Source organism: Aphelocoma coerulescens, chromosome 4, assembly GCF_041296385.1.
Source record: "Aphelocoma coerulescens isolate FSJ_1873_10779 chromosome 4, UR_Acoe_1.0, whole genome shotgun sequence".
Classification (NCBI taxonomy): Eukaryota; Metazoa; Chordata; class Aves; order Passeriformes; family Corvidae; genus Aphelocoma; species Aphelocoma coerulescens.
Genome location: NC_091017.1, coordinates 20,298,253 through 20,321,479, shown reverse-complemented (window position 1 = coordinate 20,321,479; position 23,227 = coordinate 20,298,253). Strand labels below are relative to the sequence as shown.

Sequence of the window (23,227 nt, the reverse complement as noted above, 5' to 3'; positions counted from 1 at the left end):
ATAAAAAGCTTTTGTTCATACTTGCCTAAAGTTAAAAAACTAATGCAAACACTAGACTTAATGTAAAAAAATTCCTAAAACATTGGGGTTTGCCATGAAGAAAGCTGGCTTTTTCATGGATGTACCTAAAGCTGGCTTTTTCATGGATGTACCTTGTGTTTTGTCCCTCTTAATCGTATTTTAAACTTAAGTGACACAGATGTTGCCAAACTGCTTATCTGAACGCTCCTCTTTCACATGCTGGGATTCATAATTTAGTCAAAATAGTGGATCAACAAGCCAGATAGTATTTCCACTGTGGGTGTGACTGCCATGATGGCAAAGATACCAGATGAGGAAATGTCCAAATATTTTTGATGGTACTTACCCTATATCCCAGGGCCAGAGCAGGAACAAGCAGCAGACCACTACTAAGTGAGAAAATACTATTCTCCCAACAGCTTGCAAGCTAAACAACCAACATAGTCAAGGTTAAGTAAAGACTGATTAATATTTTCATTTGGGAACAGTGGCAGGAAAATATTACCTGCTTTGTCCAAGGCACCTGTGGTGGAGCTGGGAAATGGCACCAAAACTGGCTTCCTGTGCTTTAACCATAGTCCAAAATCAAGTATGAAAACCTGCAAACATAAGGAGCGAGCACGGATGCTTTCCTCAAGGGATGATCACTGCAAATGCAGCTGTCAGCATCCTTCCAGTGCGCTGTGTGCAGCCCAGAAAGGTCACCTTGCCCAGGTCTTTTTAAGGATGGTTGGCAGAATACAGCATGGTGGCCTCTATTTAGACAGACAGTAAACAGATATAAGAAAGAATTTTTCTTTTCCTCTAGTCCCACAGATTCAATGTTGTGAACTCCTGTGGATCCCATATGCTAAGGAGAGAGGAGGCAGGCTTTGAACGTGTCGATGTCTTTTTAAGGAACTCTGAGATATCTTCTCAGTTGTGCTACCTGTCTGGGTGCCTGTCTGCCATCAGCAGAGTCTGCTGGAGAATGTCTGGTCACAGGAAGATCTGCTCTAAGGAACTGAGAAGGTTTGTTACTTTACAGCATTGTTTTCAGGTGTTGGCTTGCAAACTGGCCAAACCCTTCCTGGTGACAGTCTCCCCATGGATCTGACTCTACAGCTGAATTCATCAAGCAGCAGGAGGGAGAAAAGTCTGTAAGAAATGCTCCTCTGTCTGCCTCAGAGGAAGCAACATCAAAAGCTGTTTCTCTTCCTTTGAGAGCTGTGTCTGGCCTCAGTCTTTACAAGGTTAAACTCCCAGAATAGGCTGCACTTTGGAAAGCCATCTTTTTAAAGCTGGTGCAAACATAGCTGCTCCTCTTTTACACAAGTCAGGTCCCAAGAGGAATGTCTAGAGCACAGACCACAGCCTAAGTACCCATTGCCTTCTGCTCACACTTCAACCCCCCATGATGATGGCAAAGGCTCAGAAGCAGCTCGCCCCAGCACCCTGTGGTCAGGGCAGCTGTCTTTGAGTGAACCTGCTGGTGGTGCCCATCCCATGAGCAGGGATAGCCAAGGAGGTGACAGCTTCATCTCCACCAGCATTGTTACCACTAGTGAACCATTGTCAATGAGGTCTGAGGCAGCTGGGGATGGGAACAGGGATGCTGCTCAATGGGCACCGAATACAGGGAAACAGCAGGGAGTTGGAGCCACAGTCCCTCTACAAATGGGCCATGGCTGTCACCATCCCTCCTGTCTCTAACAACAGAGCACCAGGGCATTTGGTGTTCTCGATGATGATCTTCCCCGTTCCTGATGTCTGTACAGCAGAAGACTCTTAAGTTGCAAGGTAAAACAAAACTGGAAGCAGCTTTGCATGTACACACCTGCCATAGAGCTACGCTAGACTGGCGGATACCATACTGGGAAAGGAAACATGCCTCATACCCACCCCACCAGAGCTGCACCAGCTTGCAGAGGCTCTGAATAAAGGCCTTACTGTTTCCTTTCCTAGCAATGCCAGCAGAGGTCAAGGATCTCAAAGACGTCACCTTTAAAAACACACAGACCAGAACCACAAGAAAGTGGAAAACACAACAGCAAGAGCTGGAGTTCAGGAGCACTGAGAGACCGCATTGGGGTGGCATTCACTGCAGGGAAGAGCAAAATGAGATGTTCAGGTGCTTAGAGGAAATAAATGCCAAGATAGGCACCAGTGGGGCACAGCCAGTTAGGCCCTTTGTTAAGTTCTCAGCTCTCCCTGACCACAACTGCAAGGGTAGCCAAATGCAGTGAGGCATGTGACATGCACACAATGGCTTCAGAGTCACAAGACCTTTGACTCTGAATTTTCCTACTTATAACAGCAGGAATCTACCCATTAGATTATACAAAAGTCATGTAGTTGTAAGCATGCTGTGGGGACTGAGATAAAAATAAACACCAAACTGCCTCCCCATCCTCCTCACCACTCCCCCTTTCCCCAAGAGACAGTGAGATGGAAAGGGTTAAGCAGCTCTGCAAAACACATCTTGCCTCCCCTGTTTGTACTTGGTGTGCAGAGGACTCCAGCTCTCAGCAGTGAGGTCCTTGGGGAGGAGCCCCAGGAGTGGCTCAGCACAGCAGTTTTTGTTGCTTTCTTTGTTAATAAATCTAAAGGGGACTCTGGGCTTTGTGTGCAACATGGGCTTTACAGAGCAGGTCAGGGAAAGCTCCTGCTCACAAAGTCAGTAGTGGAAAATGGCACTGCCGCACACAATATCATCACGCCTGGGACCTGAGCGTGGAGAATGCTGAGCTTGTTGACTGTAATCACAATTTCTGCTTTGTTTTCCAACCTTTAGCCACATAACAGCTATGTTTCACAAAAGGAAAACTAGGATGGAAAAGAGAGGCCATCAGGTTTGGGCACAACTGGGTTTCCTCCTGGATCATCAGGATTCATCCAGGTCACACCCAGTCAACACAGCGTTTGCAATCATGACCTTCTCTGGAAATTACATCTTTGCTTCCCTGTTAAAATGTTTTATCCAGCAATGATTTTGCAGCTCCATGAAGCATTCCTGATTAGATTTTCAACACTGTTACACATGAGGTCTCTTGTACAGAACAGTATCCACAGTGAAAATGTGAGGATCGCCATTCAGCAGTTTTCAGTACACATTTCAAAGGAAAATAGAAAGAGAAAAATCTTATTTTTATATAATCAAAAAAATAAAAGTGCTTGAAAACCCTTTAAAACCAAGGCTTTTCTTTTTCCACATATGAATTTAAGTAAACACATGTACAAATGAAGTTTTTTTAAGAGTAAAAAGTATCTCCTAGCACCACACACACTCAGGAACTGTAAGCCAAAACTAAAATTATCTATAGCACCATCATAGGGTATTGCCCTGCAGTTTTAGGGCAAACAAAAAAGGAGCAAAGAGTTTTCAACTGGTTCAAGATTAGAATTGGAGATGGGAAAGATATAAAACAAAAATTAGTTCATGTCAGACAAAGTCCTGTACGGGACATGTTAAAGATAGCAGGGGAAGAGAAGAGGAAAGAGATACATTATGACCAAACTAATCTAAACAGGAAGAATGTGGAGTATATTTATTAGCTTTTCTAAAAGTAATATCCAGCAGATAGAGGAATGTAGAGTGAGATTTCATACCTGGGGAACAGAAACACAATCTGGAACACCAACATTACACTGTAAAGCCAAGACTGTGTTTCCTTCCAAAATCCGACACAAGGGAGTGAGGTCATCAGCAAGAGGAAAACAAGACTGATGAACAACCCTGCAGGTCTTGCCCTCCCTACACCTTATACTGCAACACTCCCAACCAAAGGATGAAACATCTAATGTAGCTGGTCCATATGACCTGCAGAATCACAGAGAGCTTTTGCCTTCCCCTAGAATGCTATATGGCAAGTCACAACATCCCTTCAATATCCTCATCAGTATCAATGAGCTCCCTTTTTTGCAGGGAGGATTAGGATCAAGGATTAGCTCTTCTGGATAAAAAGAGAAAGTGTGTTCAAAAATTCTAAACAATTACAATTGAACCCTAAACTGAAGATTTTTTAATTTTTTTTTTTTTTTGTCTGTCAGTTCCCTTGCAAGGCTTACATGCCAAGCTTGCTATTTTTCTCACTCATCCTTTTGCAATTACACTATTGCCTGAGCAGCCAGGAAGAGTGCAGGCAGTAGGCAATGTCCACTGCAAAGCCCCTCTAGCAGGATAAGCATCAAACATGGCTGCATTAATCTGCTCTTGCAGACTAAGCTTTACAGAGGCATGACTGGGTTTTTAAAAGCACTTAACTCCTTCTGTGTGCCTAGCCGAAAACATTCTGAGCTCTTAGATCAATTGCATGCTGCAGGAACACACGACAGAGTATGTCTATTTCCAGTAATTCCTTGGTACCAATTTTTAAGTCCAGGTCAATTAGGTTTGGGGTCTGGCAGACTGTGATGTTGGAAAAGCTCTGCCTTTAGGTACTGGGCTGCTAAGAAAACCTTGTCTCTGAACAATCTGATTGGGCAACTCCCTGAGAAACTGAACCAAATCTTGTTTGGATTCAAGCTAAAAGTATGGCTACAAGCAGCGCTGAAATTCTGTTTTCTGCTCCATTCCCACTTCAAAAACCTGCCCAAATGGCCCAATGGGAGCATCCACTGGTCCAAAATTCAGGCCCACATAATGGATTCTTTCTCAACTAGAAGGACAAGTGAGTGAAGCCAGAGGTTTCTCTGCTTGATGTCCAGAGCATCACCCAGTTTGCCACGCTTTTTTAGAGCTGCCACGTATCACCACAGAACTGTCTCCAGCACAGCACTGGGTGAAGAGAGACATCAGGCTGCCGCTACATTTTAATTAATACATGAAAGAATTTATGTTTTTTTCAAATGAAGTCTGTTTTAGAGCAAGAGATATTTGCATTTCTCATTTCTTTAAATGGAACTAACAAGGCACACACATAATAAAACCTAAAATCAAAGGAAAAAACCCTGTAACATTCATTTTCTCTTAGGCACCTTCAATTCAACATTATTGTAGCACATTGTCTTTGGAGCTTTAATGCCTACACTTTTATAGACCAAATGCAATCACTGTTATTTTGCTTGAAAGAAAACCTGCAGGCTGTGAAAAGAAGGCTCTAATTGACTTATTTTGTTTTATGAAAAACTGTGCCCCCAAATTCTTTACGCAGTAAATTGAATTTTCAAACTGATGTTTATCATATGTGCAATTGTTACCAGAAATGAATTTTTAAAACAATGGCACTGGACAGACCACTCAGGCAGAGAGCTTGCCTAATGTTTTTAAAAATAATGGTTGCAGTAAAAATGTCAGTCTGAAGAGGAAGTAACAATTTTGTCTTCTCCTGCTAATTACACAGGTTTCAGAATTGTGTTAGGACAATCATTTACAGCCAGCGTTAATCAGGAGTCATATAGCTGTAGGTCAGAGCAATTATGTGCATTTAGAAGCAAGTCCATCATTTCTGCATATGATTTTTCTTTGTTACTTAAGAACAGTTTTGCAGTGAATATATACTGTTGGTCTCCAATAAAAGCATATTTCTCCTTATTTTGAGATCCATTACACACACACAAGTTCATTCTGGGAATGTCTGAAATTCAGCGTGGCGGGCTGTATTTAGAAACAGAAGTTGTTCTCAGTTTGGTGCTTTCTTACTGATCATTAACTACCACACAGCTGGCAATGAAATCAAGCCCTCAGTTGTCTTTTAAATGCAATAACACATAACTGGGTCAAATTATTGCTGTGAATCATCTTTAGCCACTTTTGCATCATGTAATTTAATATGCATTTGTAGAAGAGCTGACACTACCACCCTCTCCTCATTCAATATTGGAAAATTTAATTGGCTACCTATTTGACTTCAGGCAAATCAGGCAAACACTGATATAAACCAGACAAACTCTCGCCTCTTGACCCTATTGATTGACCGAAGGCAAACACACCACTGGTACCACAAAAGCCATGTGAGCACAACATTAGGCTAATTCTGCATTCCTGAGAGGGATCACATTGTGGGACTCTCAACTGGCACGATGAGAAAAAGGTATAAGATAAAGGAATACAGAAAAAAAAAAAAAAAAAGTTCAAGTTGACTGATAAATAGTAAATCCAGCGCTCTAGAAGCCAGTATCCTCCTGCATGTTCCAGGAGAGCCTCTGCTCCTGAAAGGTGAGGTTGCCTGTAAAGAACAGCATTTGGGTTTAAGAGGCTGAAGCTTGTAAAGCCACAGTCAGAGCTGTGCAGGTATATTTATGGTAGAGCAAGCGGGAATGCGAGAAATGAAGTGGAAAGAATAAAAGGGGAGATGAGAGGTGAATTTTCAATAAAATCTCCCTGAATTCAGGCAGAGGGAAAGGAAAGTGATAAATAATCTCTCTGGAGACAGCTCTCATCTTGACACTACTTCATGGTATCCATACACCCAATTTCCATGGACTGTGATATCATGAGAAAGACTGCAAACCTTGAGTACCTGGGGCTGCTTCCCACACATCCTGAGTTCCAATGAGACTGTCATCCTGCTCAGATTTATGCAGCCCACAAACCGCATGGCAAAGAGCACCAACGTCACATTAAATGCAGTAACTCCACGCTGGGCCAAAAGGATCGCAGGAAGGATGATCACAAGCTGGAGTGAAGAAGAAGGGTGCATCTCTTGTGCATCTTCAAGCAGCACGATTTGGGTAGCAGGAGGTGCAACTCTTGCCAAGGTGGCCATCAGTACCTAAGTCTGCCTTTTCTTATCCTGAGCTCCAGAGCAAAAAAAACCAAATCCCTTAGGCCTTTCATAACTGTCACCACACTCCCACACAGGACCCGTAAAGCATCAAATTCCACCTCAAAAAAAAAAAAAAGAAAAGATAGGCTTTTACATTGGAAACTTTTTACATACAGATCTGGGCACAGTACAAGGAGTTTGTCCCACTGTCAGCAAAGGGCACTGCAGAATTCCTCCAGTTTAGCCTGACAAAAGTGACATAAAGTTGATTTCTTCCCATTAAAATAAATATCAAGAGTACTGCTTTAAAAACTTCTTGGTTAACTTTAGAGCTTTGTTTTGATTTATTTATTTTGTTTGCCTGAAGAGAGGGTTGTGCAAATGCTGCACTGTTAAGGGAAAGAAGTTCAAACTTTACATAAGGGCTTTTTGCCCAGTGTCTCTTGGCATGCTTCCTTGAGTTTGAGATTGCTTTGTATGGTGAAGTATTACAGAATAAGATAACACTGTGTTATCAAGGCACTAAGGAAGGGCTTTGCACTAAAGAAATTGAGCCAAAATTCCTTTTCAAGGAGAGCAGAGAGCGCATTTGAATAACCACTAAATTCAGCAGGGGAATAACTAATATGATTGGTTTTAAAGACACAGAAATGACTATTTTGCTGTGTTATGAATGTTAAGTGAGAACTTTAAAACACCAGAGGAAGAACATACACGCTTTCTAACCGCAGTTTCAGCCAAGATGCTGTAGCAATTTCATAAATCAGAAAATAAACAAATTATTGTGATTCTATTTTTGAATGGCTACTATCACAAAATACCTTTGGCTCATTTGTGCTGGCAATGCGTCTAGATGTATTCTGCATCATAAACAGCAAACGTTTTTGCAGCAAATTTTGTAAAAGCAATGAAGATTTTTAAATGGACTTTTCTCCACCAAATTAAGCACCAATCCTGTAGATGCTTACATAGTTTATTTGTTTCCAGATAAAGCACGTATATAGAAATTTATATCTACAGCAAAAATAGGCACAAGCTTAAGGGAATACAGTCTCCAAGACTTTTGGTCCAGTTTCTAAGGACTGCTACAGTTCATCTGGATTGCTCTTCAAGAGCCAGGCTTTTAGCCCCAAAAATCTTTCACCTGCTGTATTTATGGCAATTACTTCAAGTTTTTAAAAGAAAGCAGTGCAACAAATGGGGATTGAAAGGAAAACTGAAGGAATACACAGTCTTTTCTGCAAAGCCAGGTATCTGACAAAGCACTCATCCACATAATCATGATATACCTCAACCTCAGGTTACAGCCAGTTCCACTGCACAAACTTCTTGAAACTTCAAGTAAGAAGTTTTGCAGAAATTCCCTGTCCCAAGGACCCTTGGGAAAGGCTGATCGATAGTTGTGCTGCAAACACAAATCTCACCCTTGCCCAGACAGGTGCAGCTCCCAGCAAGCTGAGAAAGAGCAGGATCCTCTTACACCGGAATTGATGTTTGCACACAGTTTTCCATCGTGCAATATTTCATGGTCTTCATTTTTTGGTTATTAAAATAGGATGTTATACAACAAATGGAGGGGAAGACAAGGTCAGGGATTTGGTTCCCATCTCAGAAGTGGCAGCTAAAGCTGCTGAGCAACATGTGTTTCTTGTTTGAAACGTATCACTTATTCTTAAAACCAATAATATATACCATCTGTTGCAGCCATTCATAATTGATAAGATTTGGGCTGTGTTTGACTGAAAAAACCCATTTCAACATGAGTATAGATGTTCAGATGAAGAAGTGCTGCAAAGCAATTTGTTTGAGCTTTCTTACCACACATTACACCAACAGTGGCCAAACGTCTCCAGGCACACACATGGGGCTCTGGAAACCCCATTTATCATTTCAATGGGAAGCATCAGCATCTTCCCATGGCAGAAATGGTTTATTTTCAGTTGGAATGACCATCTAGTCCAACTGTTCAATCACTTCAGGGCTGACCAAAACCCAAAGCACAGTATTAAGGGCATTGTCCACATGCTTCTTTAAGATTGGCAGGCTTGGGGTATCAAACACCTCTCCAGGAAGCCTCCTCTAGTGCTGGACGTTCTCAGTAAAGAAATGCATCCTAATGTCAAGACTAAGCTTCCCCAGGCACAGTTTGAACCATTCCAATGTGTCCTATCACTGGATCCCAGGGAGCAGAGCTTAGCACCTCCCTCTAACATATCCTCCCCTCAAGAATTTGTAGAGAGCAACTACTCTTGAACTCTTTTTCTCCAAACTTGACAAATCCAAAGTTCTTAGCTGCTCCTCACAGGACATGTCTTCCATCGCTTTCACTTTGTTGCTTTGTTGCCCTCCTTCATACGCATTAGAGCACCTTAACATCCTTTTTAAATGGTGGGGTCCAGAAGTGCACACAGGACTCAAGGTGGAGGCTGCACCAATGCTTAGTACAGCAGGATAACCACCTTTTTTGTTTGGCAGCTTATGCTGTGTTTGATGCACCCCAGGGATAGGGTTTGTCCTCTGGGCTGCCAGGGCACTCTCTGCTGGCTCACACTGAGCTGCTGTCAACCATCATCCCCAGATGCCCTTCTGCAGGGCTGCCACTCCTCCATACCAGGTAAAGAATCCAATGTTCTTGTTAAATTTTGTCCCATTAATCATTGTCTGATGCTCCAATCTATCTGTGCTCCCTCTGCAACACCTCTCATCCCTCAAGAGAGTTAACAGCAACTCCTAATTTGGGATCAGCAAACTTGCTAATAGCGCATTCACATCCTGTATCCAGACCTTTGATCCACTAGGCAAATGACCTCGTCATAGAAGGATACACCAAATTATTTTAAATAGGGATTTGTGAACCCAGCCTGACTGTGCCTGACAATTGGACTATTCTTTAAATGCCTGTCGATAGTACCCCTCTATGATCATCTTCATAATTTTCCAGGAACTGAGGTTAGACTAACAGTCCTTTGGATAAATTGGAATAACATTGGTTACCTTCAAGTCAGCAGGGACTCCCCAGACATTTGGTAAATGATCAAGAGGGGCCTTGACATAACATCTGCTAGTTCCATCACTACTCTGGGATGAATCCCGCCAGGGACCATGGACTTGTCAACATTCGGCTGATGCAGCTGGTCCCTTACAGTTTCACAAAAGGAAAGTCACTGCTCCCACACACTTATGGTCCTCCAGTTGAAAATACCAGGGATCTCAAGGTCTGTCAGGATTATTAAAGACTTAGGGAAAAGAAAAATAACATTGAATGCCTCCACTTTTTCTTCATCTCCATTAGTGGGGTAATCACCTTCAACAAGTATCACTCCCAGTGTTTTCTTTAGACCTCCTCTTGGTATTAAAGTACCTTTAAAAAACCTCTGTGTGTTATCTGCCACAACACTGTCCAGTTTCAACTCTAATTGAGATTTGGCCTTTCCTGTCTTCTCCCTGCACACCCAAACCCCAGCTCTGTGATCTTCCTCTTACCAAGGCAAAACGTGAATGATTTTGTGTAGTCCAGAACTGGTTTGAGACTTGTTAGCCATTTAATTTCGTTTCTGAGACGAGACGGCAGAATGGACCAGCCCTCTTTGACAAAGAAATGTTTTTCCTTTTCACTGGAAATCTCTCCATATTATCATCACTGCACCACAAATTTCTCCCAAATGTGAAGGCTCAGATTCACGCTGTTTAATAAGCAAGGCTGCACTGATTTAAATACTGTCCAGTTTCACTCTGTGCATCCAAATTCCCTCCAACTCAACAAGAAAACTCCCAAGTGTTTCAGTGGGCTCTCATCAAAGGCATGTACTGAAAAACAAGTACTTAAACTTCTATTAAGACTGTTAAAAAAAAAAAACCAGAAAAAAAGGTCCAAAACTTAAGACATTATTTTAACTTAAACATGACAATTGAATCAGGTCATATTTTTAATGGATTCTATTAGAAACACTGATTTTTTGTTTTCAAAGTACCAGCCACAGAATGCAGATTTGTCACTTTATGGTAATTACTAATATCCTCCCACACCAGAGTCATCTGGAACATATTTAATTATTGACTTCACTGGAAATGTTCATGGCACATGCTCGCTCTTCTGAGTAAGTCTTTAAATGGACAAAGGCCTATTTGTTCCTTCTCCAAAACCCCAGACTCAGCACATAAAGGACCCCCCAAATTAGGCTTCTGCTAGTTGCATACACCATATATAAGATGCTAACACACAAGCTGACATCCATCAAACCTTTAAGCACATGCCTGGCTGTGAGTGTCCCAGTGGTGCCAATGGGAAAAGCTCAAGTAAAGCCAGGGGTACAACTGTGCCTTGTACAAACATCCACATGGTAAATTTATCCCTGCTTTACAGCTTGTGCCTCTGCATCTCATGCCCTGGTCAGCATCAGAGCTGGCTCAGGTGTGCCTGTGGGATAGGACCATCTTTTCTCTGCTACATTTTAGTAGCTGATGCCTCGATACCTTCACCTCCACACTGATTACTGACTGAAACAGTCTTTCCTGTTTCAGGCACTGCCAAACCCGAGTATAAATACCCAAAGCAGCAGCAGGATACAAATGCAATTATATCGAAGCAGGACTAATTTCAACCTGTGATAAGGAAAAGACCACCAGTAGAGACACAGTATAGTTTCATACCAAAGAGAGTCACTAGCCACTCCATTCTGCTCTCCCACACGAGGCTAGACTATGAAACTCATTTATCTTACAATTTCAATGTTTTGAGCCACGTCTTACTAATAAAAAAATATCTCCATCACCATCTGTATATTGTTTCCGGATTTTTCTTCTCCTTAAAGTCAAATATTCAAACTCAGGTCTGCATTTACTCCATGGACTTCACATTCCTGACACCCCTTCAGTTTTGCTGCAGAAACATGGAACCATCTTTTAGGGCAGCATTCAGAACAGCACTTAAATGCACGATTTGCTGCTTTAAATAGGAACATAGGTGGAATGACGCCAGAGTGTTTCCTATACAGACATTAAAGGCAGATTTCCAGGGAAGCTCAGCTTTCATTAGGGCACCTAAATATAATAGACCCATTTTCAAAATCCCAAGAGCACAATAGTTCCTGTTCTGTTTAGCAGAACCATTATATTGCAGATCTGAACATCTGAAGTTTTGGAAGCTTTCAGGTGCGTAAATGTGCATCTGTGTGGTCCTGCAAGCCGTTGTAAGAGATGAAATGGAAAAATGTGAATTATTAATTTTTAAAGCAAAAAAAGGACAAGGCCCCGACGCTGCCTCTCCTGGGATAAAAAGAAAGGACTCGGCTGGATTACGTGGTGACGTGCCAGCCCCAGCTGCACCATGTGTACTCCAGCAAAGGACAAGACAATAGTTTCACTCAGACACCGTTCAACACACACAAGAAAGAAGAAAAAAAATAAAACAAACCAGAGTTAATGAGGTGCAGCTGAATAATACCTTCATAAAAACAGAGAGAGAAACCAGGTAGACGTCATCTGCAAGGTAAATTAAAATTATACATCTCTGAGGATTATCAGTGAAAATTGAGATCTGGAAGGGAATTTGCTTTTGATATTGGAAGGGATAAATACCCACTGTAAATCTTTTTATGTGGGCCTGTAGAGCGGAACAGAGAAATTAAAGATAAATGAGATTAAGGCATTTTTTAAAACTACATTAGACATTTTTAAGTTACCCATGGAAGGAAAAAGGTCTTTGGAGGAGGAGATTAGTTTAGACCCTCAGCAATACATTCATCTGTGAAATCAATTGGAATAAATCTTTCCTAATCCGAATTGGTCGTCATTCCACTCCCCGCCCCCTCAATCCCCCCCTCAAAAAAAAAAGTCAGACACACCTCAAAAAACCCTTAATAACATTTCTACATAGGCTGGCAATCAGCCCAGGTAATGACATGCCATGACTATTTTTGGATAAGAAACCTCTAGAAGTAAGTTGCAGAATTTTGTTTGGTGTTTTGTCTGTTTTTCAAAAGGATACCCTGGGGAGGGCCCCTTTGCCTTAGTCTTCCACAATTCCTCCCATTTTACTCCTCTTGGAAACAGAAGCTAACAAAAATCAAATGCTATGCAGCCTATGTTTGTCTCCTTTGCCAGAGTTCGAGGTACATACAACTACTGCGGTTTCCTGCAGGCCTATATTGTTAAAAGTTGACTGGAAATGTTGTTAGGAAGGAAAGTGGAGGAAATGAGGGAAAGAAGTAATACATTCAGATGCATTTGGCTCTCTTCCTGGGAGCCCTTTTAATATAAAGAAACTCAAAAAAGTTGTATTTTTACATCTGGAAAGATGCGTTTTCGTATTTCACACACTAAAGGGATTTGCCTTAATATACTCAAATTTCCCCCCTCCCTCCTCCTCCCTCATGTGCTAGAAGAAATGAACTTCAATCCTCAACTTAGCCACTGGATACACATACTCTGTTCTCCCTATTGGCCAGAATAAAACCCAATAAATGTATTTCATTTCTTTTGTGGATTTATAATAGCACCTGGCAAGGATGGTCTTAATCTCCTTACACTGCTTGCACCAATGAAAGAAACCTTTGCAATACTTCTTGGAAGAGAAATTAAAGGAAAATAGGAATAAACCCCAGAAATATAAATATTATTTCCATGAATATCTGTTATAAAACATATGAAATCCATATCAGCATCTCCAGAGGGTACTTGGCATAATAGCACAATTTAAGCAATAGGTTATTAAAGATGGGAAGGAATATATCCCTCTTAACGATGACAGAATTGTTCAGAGACAACTGGGAAGTGCGGGGTCATGTTTAGACAGCAAACTGGTGGCAAATATCTAGAACCTGTCTCATGTCAGAAAGAAAAACATGGCTTGGTACAAATGACCTAAAGCCAGTGGTTTCTTCCCGTTGGTGCTCCAGAAAAGCGTTTGCAGGGGTCAGGCTGCTATGTTTTGTCAGCATCCTTATTAAGGTAGCACAAGTCTATTTCAGACACTACAAAGATGTCTTGCTATTTAGATGTGGAACCATCAGCTGCCAAGGTGGGAGGACTGCAGCCTATGACTTTACTGAAGAATATCCCACATTTTCATTCTTCCTTCTGTGCAGTATTGGTTACAATTTCCTTTTTAGCTGAGACAATATCAGTTATTTACTATGCTAGAAATGGGTGTGACAAGGATGAATTTCTTGAAAAAAACTAATGACTTCAGATATCCTCAGGTTACCAGGAACCTGACCCCAAGTTTGCTGACACTGAAAGAAAGTTTATCTGCAATTTAAAGACCTTTGATTCATACTCAAAGGCCGAAGGCAGTCAGGCAACAGAGTGAAAGATTTTAAGCACCTTTTAGTTTAAATGAGTAGACTCAAACCAAGCCCATACAGTTTCTCACTAAAAATTCAGCTGCTGTGGGTCAGGATTGGAAAGGAATAAATAGTGCATAGAAGTCACACAAGGAATTAAGTTACCCCCTCATATTCATAATCTTCATAAAATAACTTGCACTACGCATCACAGTTTTCCACCTTCCACTTCCATAATAAACCAATTAACAGAGGCCCTCGGAGAATTGGCAGGGCTCTATATCAAGAAAAACAGCCTATGTGAGAAACATATAATAGACCTACACTACATTCTTTGACTTATTTGAAGTCTGGGTCTCCACACTGCAAATTTTCTGACTGAGGTGATGGTGGGGAGAGAGGAGAATTTTGCGTCTTGTGCTCTACCACAGAAACCTTTTTATATTCTTTAAAAAAACCTCCCCAACTTGTCCCCGGCTGTATGAGCTTAAAAATATAGTAAAAGTATCGACAAATGTGCAATCAAACATCCCAGGATCATCTGAGAAGTTCACAGGTTGCCCAGGCTGCAACACACTCCAACTCTCAATCCATTGCAGCATCGCAGATCCAACAGAGTTGAGCACAGCCCTGTGGTGACTTTTCTGATAAAGACAGCTTGTGCAACTCCGAAGACATATGGGAGCAAAACCTGTTGTTCATGGAGATTTCCAGAACCAATGCATGTAGTAAAGACAGAATGCATCAGTGCTTGGAGGCATTTCAATACTTTAAGCCTGGGACTAGGGAGTGGTGAGCTGGTTCAGGAGGTAATCAGCTGAAGACTAAGAGAGCAAGAAAAAAAAAAATTACTTTTCACACAAACACTCATACTGGCTCAGGTGGAAGATGTGATGAAGTGTCCCACACCCTGGAGGAAAGGACAGAGATGACAGGAGCCAGCAGGAGCTGGCTTTTCATAGAAGCATGCTGGAAATTAGAGAGGCAGCAGGTAGTGATGGCCTTGCTACTATGGAGATTGCCTAACATTTATCTACCTTCTCCCCACAAGAAAATCCACACTGTTCCTGCTGACAGCAGACCTTCGAACCAGTATGCATTACCAACACACTGGAAACCACCAAATTTCCTTATTTTAAGCCAAACTCATCTCACATTCAAAAATTAACCATGTTGCTATTTATTTCACTGTGCCTTACAAAAATGTTCATTTCCCTTCGTATGAGGCTACTTCAAGTTTGGATATACCTTTATTTCCCTAGCTCTAGGATCTCCTCCCCTTTCTTGAACATTGTGCACACAACTGTGCAGATAGGTCAGCCTGCAGGTTTGCAAAGGCCCATAATATCAGGTTATTTTAACTAAGAGCGCTTTCCAACAGCCTGTTGTGTAGGTGCACTCTCCCCACAAACACACAGTAAAAGAAGACTGATAAGGGAAGCAATACATTCTTTATTTCTGCCTCTGTGGATTAAAAAAACAAACCAAAAAACCAGCAGGCAAAGCTGGGAATTTTAGTGAATACAAAAAAGAGGCTTTTTTGACTGCAGTGCCCAAGAAATTGTATGCATTGGAAGAAAGGCAATTTGTCAGCAGGAGACAAAGATTCTTTGCTCAGAAATAATCATAATGAATAGTTAGGTCTGCTGTTGAGTTTATGGTTTGGGGGTTTTTTTGTTTGTTTTTTTCTTTGGTTCTACTTATTCTTCCCAGCCCGTGCACACAAATAATATATTTAACTAAATAAAACAAAGGAGGCCTGGCTTCAGGAGGGAATTCGCTCATTACTGGCCAAAATGCCAACAGTCAAGTTTAATCCCTTGGGAACGTTTGCCATTTTCCCTGCTGGGCCTTGGGGGACCAAATTCTCTTGGGAAAAAACAAAAACAAAGCAAACATAAAAACCCAGGGCAAAAGAAAAGCAGAAAAGCCGCAAGTCCATTTGTTTAACAAAACACAGCACTGCTCTCAGTGGGCAAACACTGCTTCTCAACCGCTGAAGAAGGCGGCGAGAAAACACAGAGGGAAAGCCTAGAGGCCACATAATGGCCTTACAGCACTCCAGAAATAATTAAAAACTGTATTCTTGGGAAAAGTGGTCTCATTAAATTGTTTTCAGATTGCAATTTTGTCCCATCTTCTCCCCTCTCTTTCCCTTTCTACCAGCAATCTTAGAGCAATGAAATATCAGTTTGCTTTCTAGTGCTTGTATTCTCTTAAAAATGTCATTATTCAATTATCTGTCTATTCACCGGCCCTAAGGTCCAGCAGAGCAGATATTGTGTGCTTTCATTTAATGTTTTTAAATGCACTTCAGTCCACTTGTGATACAATAAAACTTTATTGAATTCTGTTCCCACATCACACTTACCATCCCTCACTTTTATTGATATGTGAGCCCATCTACTCCTCTATCAGCAATAAAAAGAATATTTCTAGCAAGGCTGTGACCTTTCCTTCCATCACTACTGCAACTGGGAAATGTGATTTCAGGTTCCATGTTTAAAAAGAAAAGAAGTCCTAAGAAAAGAAAAAATGAAACATGCTCTGGTGGGGGTTTTTCCCCCCCTTTCCTCTTGTTAGTGTTAAAGAAGGAAATTCTCTGCCAGCACCAGAGATACATGGTGCCTTCACAATATCAGGCCGTTTACCCAGAAGGGAAAGAAAGGACAATTCGTCCTTCCCTGGAAGCCATGAGCATTCTTCCTTTGCAAGAAACATCCCCGTCAACAGATTTCCCCAATATTAAAAGCTGATGGAAGACTTGTGGCCTGGGTGTGAGGCAAGTTATCATCACAGTGGGATATGCCATGCCTGAGGCACCCTCCTGCTGCTGCCATCCTGTCCATCAATGCAGCAATGGGCCTGTCCTTGTTGAGTCCACTTTGCCCTATCCTACAGCTTAAATTTTCCAATTTCCTATTTAAAAAACAGACTGCTTCTGAAGGACAACAGTGCACAAGTAATTCTGTGACCTCTAAAACCCAGAACCTAAGGGAAGTGGGAGCTCAAGAAAAACTGAAGGTAAATCTGACTCAGATACCTAAATCCTCTTTTCAACACTGTGCTGGATCCTTGGGAGCCTGTAAGGTTGTCTCTACAGGGAAAAGAACAGAAAAAAGCATTCCAAAATACCTCTGGCGCTTTCAACTCACACCATTTTCAAAACCCAAATAAAAACTAAATGCAGACAATCCTTAAATTTCAGGCAAAGCCAGTGGGCGATAGCTGCTCACACGTTGCAATCTCCCCCTCTTCTGATCTGGAGTGCCACCCATGAAGGGCAGCGCCACTGCCATGTCCCATGGAGCACATGTGCTCAAGAGAGAAAAAGGAGCCTCCATTGGGTTGTTCACTTTGTTCCTCCTTCTCAGAAATACCTGCAGAACTACTAAAACGTGGAATGGTTTGAGCTGTAAAGTGTCACGTACATACAGAGGCAGTATTAGCAACAGCAAAACCAAAGTGTTGGCTTGGGTTTATCACGTTATTGCTAGAAAATCTGTCTGATTACAATGCCAACTAGCTCAGCAGCTCTCCCAGCAGCACTGCTCCTGCAAAACTGGGCTCCCTTGCTGGCCACTGGTCTTATGTACAGCTTTGGACAAATCACTCATCTGGTTTCTGCACTGGCTCAGGAGTAAAACTGGAAGACCCTTAGCACATTACAAAGGTGAAATAAGAAAAATTACACTCCTAGATGTACTGGCACCATGACAACAGGATTGTACAAGCACCAGAAGATGATAGTAAAGTGTTTCTGCAATGAGAGTGTTGACCTAGGTTTACAAAACCACCCCCACCGTTGCTGTTCCCATTATCCATTTAACTCTGCTCTGTAAAGGCAGAAGGGGAGAGGGAAGGAATGCAGTAGGAAACAACAGAGTACTGGATCAAGGGGACCCTCACCATGTCAGGTTTCTCATACACACAGCACAAAACAGCTTAACACAGTTTCAGTCACCTCTCCCCACAGTGAGAGGTGTCCACAGCTGTGGCAATGGCAGACTGCAGGTTTGCATAGTATATATTCAATTGAAAACTGTGGACAAGCTCTCTTGGTCAGTAATTATTAAAAGCAAATTCAATTTAAGAAGACAGGAGTAGTAATTTAAGTATTTCAGAAGAAAAGGGGCAGTACCTAAAGGAGGTATGAGAGAAATACATGCTAAGGCCTGCTTTGAGAAAGACAAAATTATTTGGATGATTTTTTCTGATACCAGAAAAATACGACAACTGATGCCACTGAAGCCTGACAAATTAGGCCTGCTATCTTTTTTCCTGCTGAGATCACCTGCTTTTCACTTGCTTTTCTCATTGTCAGAGGGCAACCTAAAAAGTCCAGATGTCCTGGAATGACTGTCCATTCTAGCAGAAGTCTGCTGCTACCACATAAAGCGACTACAGGATCAAGAACATGAGAAGAGGACTGTGTAATCATCTCTCATCTTGTCCATGTGTTGAGAGTAACTGCAGCCTCATAAAACTCTCCTTGTCAGGGGTATCTCTAGCGAACACAGAGGAATGCTGTGTGTGGGGTAATGTAAAGGACATTTTACACTATATGAGCTACTGAAGTTAGAGGAGGTTTGGATTTCCCCCATCTGAGAGGAAAGGGGGATGCTTTCCTGTTGAAAATGATATGAGCTAGCAGTGGAATAGTTAATAAATAAATAATAAAATCTCAAGAGAAGCAGACTAACGAATGGAGTTTTAAATCTTCCATATTTTTCCTTTGGGGGAGCATATACACTAGCATTATACTGAGCACAAGTGCCTAAGGTCAGTCTTAACAACATTTGTTAAAGATGACTCCCAAACTCCCTCCTCTTGAGATGCACACACCCTCCCTTCTGCTGCTCAGCCAACACTTGGGTAAACTCACTCTCTGTCCATAAAGAATAATTTGAAACTGTAAAGAGTAACTCATCCAACCAGACAAAGGCAAGCTGGAATTGCACACAAGTACAACTGCCTGATGAAATATTAATCCCTCTATTATGCAGCTGAGGTGTTCCTTTAGGAGATTGCCATATGGTAGACACCACCACTCACCTGAGGCTGGGTGCACAAGGGCTGAGGCACGTGGGTTCAGTGACAAGAATTGACCTCTGACAATAATAGAGCATAAAAGGAGGAACAGATTTCATCCACCAGGCATAGCTTTAGTCCAGCCCTGCCTTTGCTGACCTATTTGCCCAGAGCTGACACCTTCCCCATCACTTGGATGGCTTTCACTTATGGGACACTCGTGGGGCCCAGGTGGGGAATACCTACAAAGTTAAACTGACCATTCTGAGGGAAGAAATAGAGGCAGTAACAAAGCCAGGCAGAGACTGAGGTAGGAGAAGAATAAAATGATGCTCTAGGTTTCCCACTCCATGTCTGCAGATGAAGGGACATGGTTTGCCAGAACACAACTAATTTCACTGGTGCTACGCTGAATAACAACACATGAAGATTTGACCCAAAATTTCCTACGTAACACACAACAACAACCTCAGGAGACTGGATCCTATTTCATCACGTGTTCGCCCTTTGTCTTCCCCCTCTAACTCTACTTGCAGAGGCACTATATTTGATTCATAAAGAAACAGAAAAACAGCCATCAAAGCTCCTAACTTAATTGCAAAGGCAGCGTGTCAGTTGTCATCCTTTTCCTCCCTGCATTCAGATCATTAAAAAATACTCAATCCCTACTGTACGTTTGGTACCAAGCAACCTCTCACAAGAGTTATTCTACATCTTGTACACAGGGCCAATTAACACCTCAGGGTGTAATACTGACATATTGCCTTTCTCACAAGGCACCACTATTCCTCTTTGTTTTATGTTCAACAAAGGCTGTGGAGGGGTACCAAGTAATGACTATTGCTTTACCAGCCCAGGCTCTGGAGGCAACAGCACACCCTCATGCAAATCATAAATCACAAGGAAATACATCCTGCTGTGATAGGTTGAAACCAATCTTCCCTAACCCTTTCCCTGCACAGTGTTGCTTCTGAAATGAAAGGCCTCATTGAGAGTGGAACAGCTCCAAACTATAATTTGGACAATATTCTTCTTGATAGGGGAAGACCCTAAGCCCTGATGTCAATCTTTCTGTAGGTTTAATAGCTCAACCCATAAAAAGTATTCCATCACTGCATCTAGAAGCTTCACATTTTTGTTTAGAAAAATCAAATATGGACACACTGAGCCCCCTGTCAGCAGAGTATCCCAGTCCCTCAGCAGAGAGGTCCCCTTTGCTCAGAGAGGTGGTCTTGGAATTTCACAAAAGCCAAACACCACCCAGTCTTTCCAGGCTGTGGCAGCCGGCAGGTGGCCGACTCCTGCATGAGGGCTGGGGACCACCCCAGGGGCTGTAAGCTCTCACTTTCCCTCTGGACAGGGTGCCTGTCATTGCTCAGCCACATCTGCTCTTCTGCAGCCCATGCTTGAGGCAACAGAGAAGATGGTCTTAGTCCTTGAGCCAAACTCTGGGTTTGAGCAAATTGACACCTCCTGCTGCTCTCTCAATACAACACTACAGGTTGAAAGCATCCATTCCAGCACCTGCTTTATTATTTTGAGAGCTGTGCTAGAAGCTCTGGTCTGCTCAAACAGAAAACCTGGAAATGGTGCTGTTTTTCACCACTCAGCTCTCTACAACTGCTAATAAAAAGTGCACTCCTCGTATCATCATTGTTATTTCCTTTTTCAGGTACACCCTTTTTGGCAGTAGGGCCTTAACTGCAGGTAACAAATTTGGATGCTACAGAAAGCAAATTCTGAGGTACACTTAACTTTTTGTAGCTCCGAATTTCCTGTTTGGCACATATTGCTGTCATCTCAGATGACTGGCTTTCTACCCTCAAAAATTTACTCTAAATGGCTTGCCTGTAATTTCCCTTCACAACTTTGGAAGCTTATTAATTAGTATTTTTCGACCATCAAACATCAAATTACCCAAAACAATAGCTTCCTACCTCCTTGGTGACACAGTACTGTATTTAAGGCACTTATCAAATGCCACCAATTACATGGACATAGGTCAGTCGAAGCGCACTGCTGTATGATTACAAGCATAAACCTCTGTAAAGAGAAGCTGTAAGCTAGCAACAGTGCTTCACTCCTCTGATCTGCTTTCTCTAATGGGGTTTCCCAAGTGTTTTCCAACAGGCAATATGTCACTGTTATGCTGTACAACACAGGGCATTATTAGGATATCCTTAACCTAAGCACAAACTTGGCACAGAAACCATTTTTCATATCTTATCAGCTCAGTCTCATATGATGCACGTGGTCTGCTTTACTCACCCTTGAGCAACAAGAGACAAGCTCAAGGCTGGCTGAATCTCCACAACAAATCTCTACTGAAAAAAACAAGTGCAAATATATGAAGATACATACTGTAAGGGACACACTCGTACTGCACTTCCAGGTACTTGTAAGTCCCAGGGCATGGGTCTGGAAACACATCAGGGCCGGCAACAACTGCACACTGGGTCCGATTACTGCATCTGGAAAGCAATAAAGATGAGAGTCAGAGAACAGACCAGACAGAAGGACAGGTCAAGAAGCTGAGTGGCCCCTCCAGTGTGAAAAAGATGCAGGAGCCAGGACTTCATCATCAGCTGGGGCAGCTCAGCAGTGAGCATGCAGAGGCTGATGGCAAACATCTTCATCAACTTTAATTGAAAGAGAAGAGGCATGGTGGCACCTCCCTTCCCCTCCAGGAGATATTTAATACCAGCATCCTCACCAAACAAAATACAAGGACTAAACCAACAACTGTAGGGTATGCCCAGCCCCTCACCAGCTGCCATAAACAACGGTGGCAAAAAATAATCATTTTATGGTTTATAGCAGGCATAACAATATGTTTTACAACATTTCTATTAAGTGCTCCCACAAAACCAGTTATCTTGTATAATACTGCTTAAGCCAAAGCAAAGACTAAAACAGCAACACTTGAGTGGGGGAGGGGGGGTGATCACCAAATAAGCTGTCTAAAAACCAAAATAATGTTTTTCATGCAAGACCTGCTAGGGAAGCTTCCCAGTCTGACCATTCACAAGACAACACCCATGCACTAAGCACAAATGGCTAAGTTTTATTCCATCATTCTGTCCAGCACGGATGTATCTCCTGAAATGAGGTACTTTTTCCAAAAAAGCAAGCACTGTTCTCTGTGAAGAAGAAACACAGAAGGAAGTGACCCTGCCTGCTGCAGCAAGCTTCTTTCAGGTTAAGAGCACACACAGACTGGGTCCTGCAAGATGCTCTTCCTGAGGCACATACACAGGTCCATGGGTGACTGATTGACTTGTGCATGTGTAGAAACCCACATCTGCCTCTGATTTCATGGGACAACCACCTCTAATGTACAATTTTAATGTAATTTGGTGATGCAAAAGCATTTAGCAAACAGTGGTTCTACAGAGAAAAGTCCTCTGCTTCTTTGTTTGCTTAAAGAAAAAAGAAAAAATGTAATTAGTCTTTGATTTTTCTGCTTTTGCATGCCATAAAGAGACCTCCTAAGGGCTAGACCACTGCATTTACTTCCTTTAGGATTCTGCCTCCTCTGATGTGAAACAGGACTCCTGACCCTCCTACTCTTCTGGCAGAAGCTGTGACATCCAGCACAGAATTCATTTAGGTCTGCAGTGGAAATGTTTCATGTTTACCTGAGGCTACAGTTTGTCAGCCTTAATGCGGATTTTATTTGAGCCTATAAATTAAAATTGATTCATTAGCGACTGCCTTAAGCTCCATAATTTCTTTAATTTTATGGAAAGATTAATAAGAGCTGATATGCTTGCTCATCAGGCTGTTTTGCTGGATACCAGATAATCCAGAGGGCTGGGAAATTCTCGTGTTTTCTAGCTGAAAGACAACAGTTATCACAGCAAGTGACTAGGTTTTATTATACACATAGTAAAAATTATTTTCTTAACAAAAAAGATAACTGTCCTCACCCATGCTGGGATATCACAGGTAGCTTGGACCATGCCAGCGGGCAGTTTTCCAGGAGAGGCTTTGAACATCATCCAAAATTTCACTTTCAACAAAAATCCTTTACTGGGCTAAATGTGCCTTTCAAAAAGCAATCTCACTGGTCTAATCAATAGTCTTCCTGGCTGAAGAGACAGCACTGCCCACATTACATAGAATAACAGCAATGGATGAAAGATACCTGTCAAAACCATGAGTAAAGATCCACAATTATGAGGAATTGGAGGTGGGGGGAGGAAC

General features: G+C 42.1%; 1 protein-coding gene across 23 annotated transcripts in view; it reads right to left on the bottom strand.

Annotated features, from left to right (window-relative positions):
- The window catches only part of ADGRL3 (adhesion G protein-coupled receptor L3), a 492,473-nt gene that overhangs the window by 184,717 nt on the left and 284,529 nt on the right, over positions 1-23,227 (bottom strand). For all 23 annotated transcript variants that reach the window (XM_069012991.1, XM_069012990.1, XM_069012994.1 and 20 more), the window contains one exon: positions 21,383-21,492. In XM_069012991.1, coding sequence (XP_068869092.1) covers positions 21,383-21,492 — 110 coding nt within the window. The remainder of the gene's footprint in view (positions 1-21,382; positions 21,493-23,227) is intronic.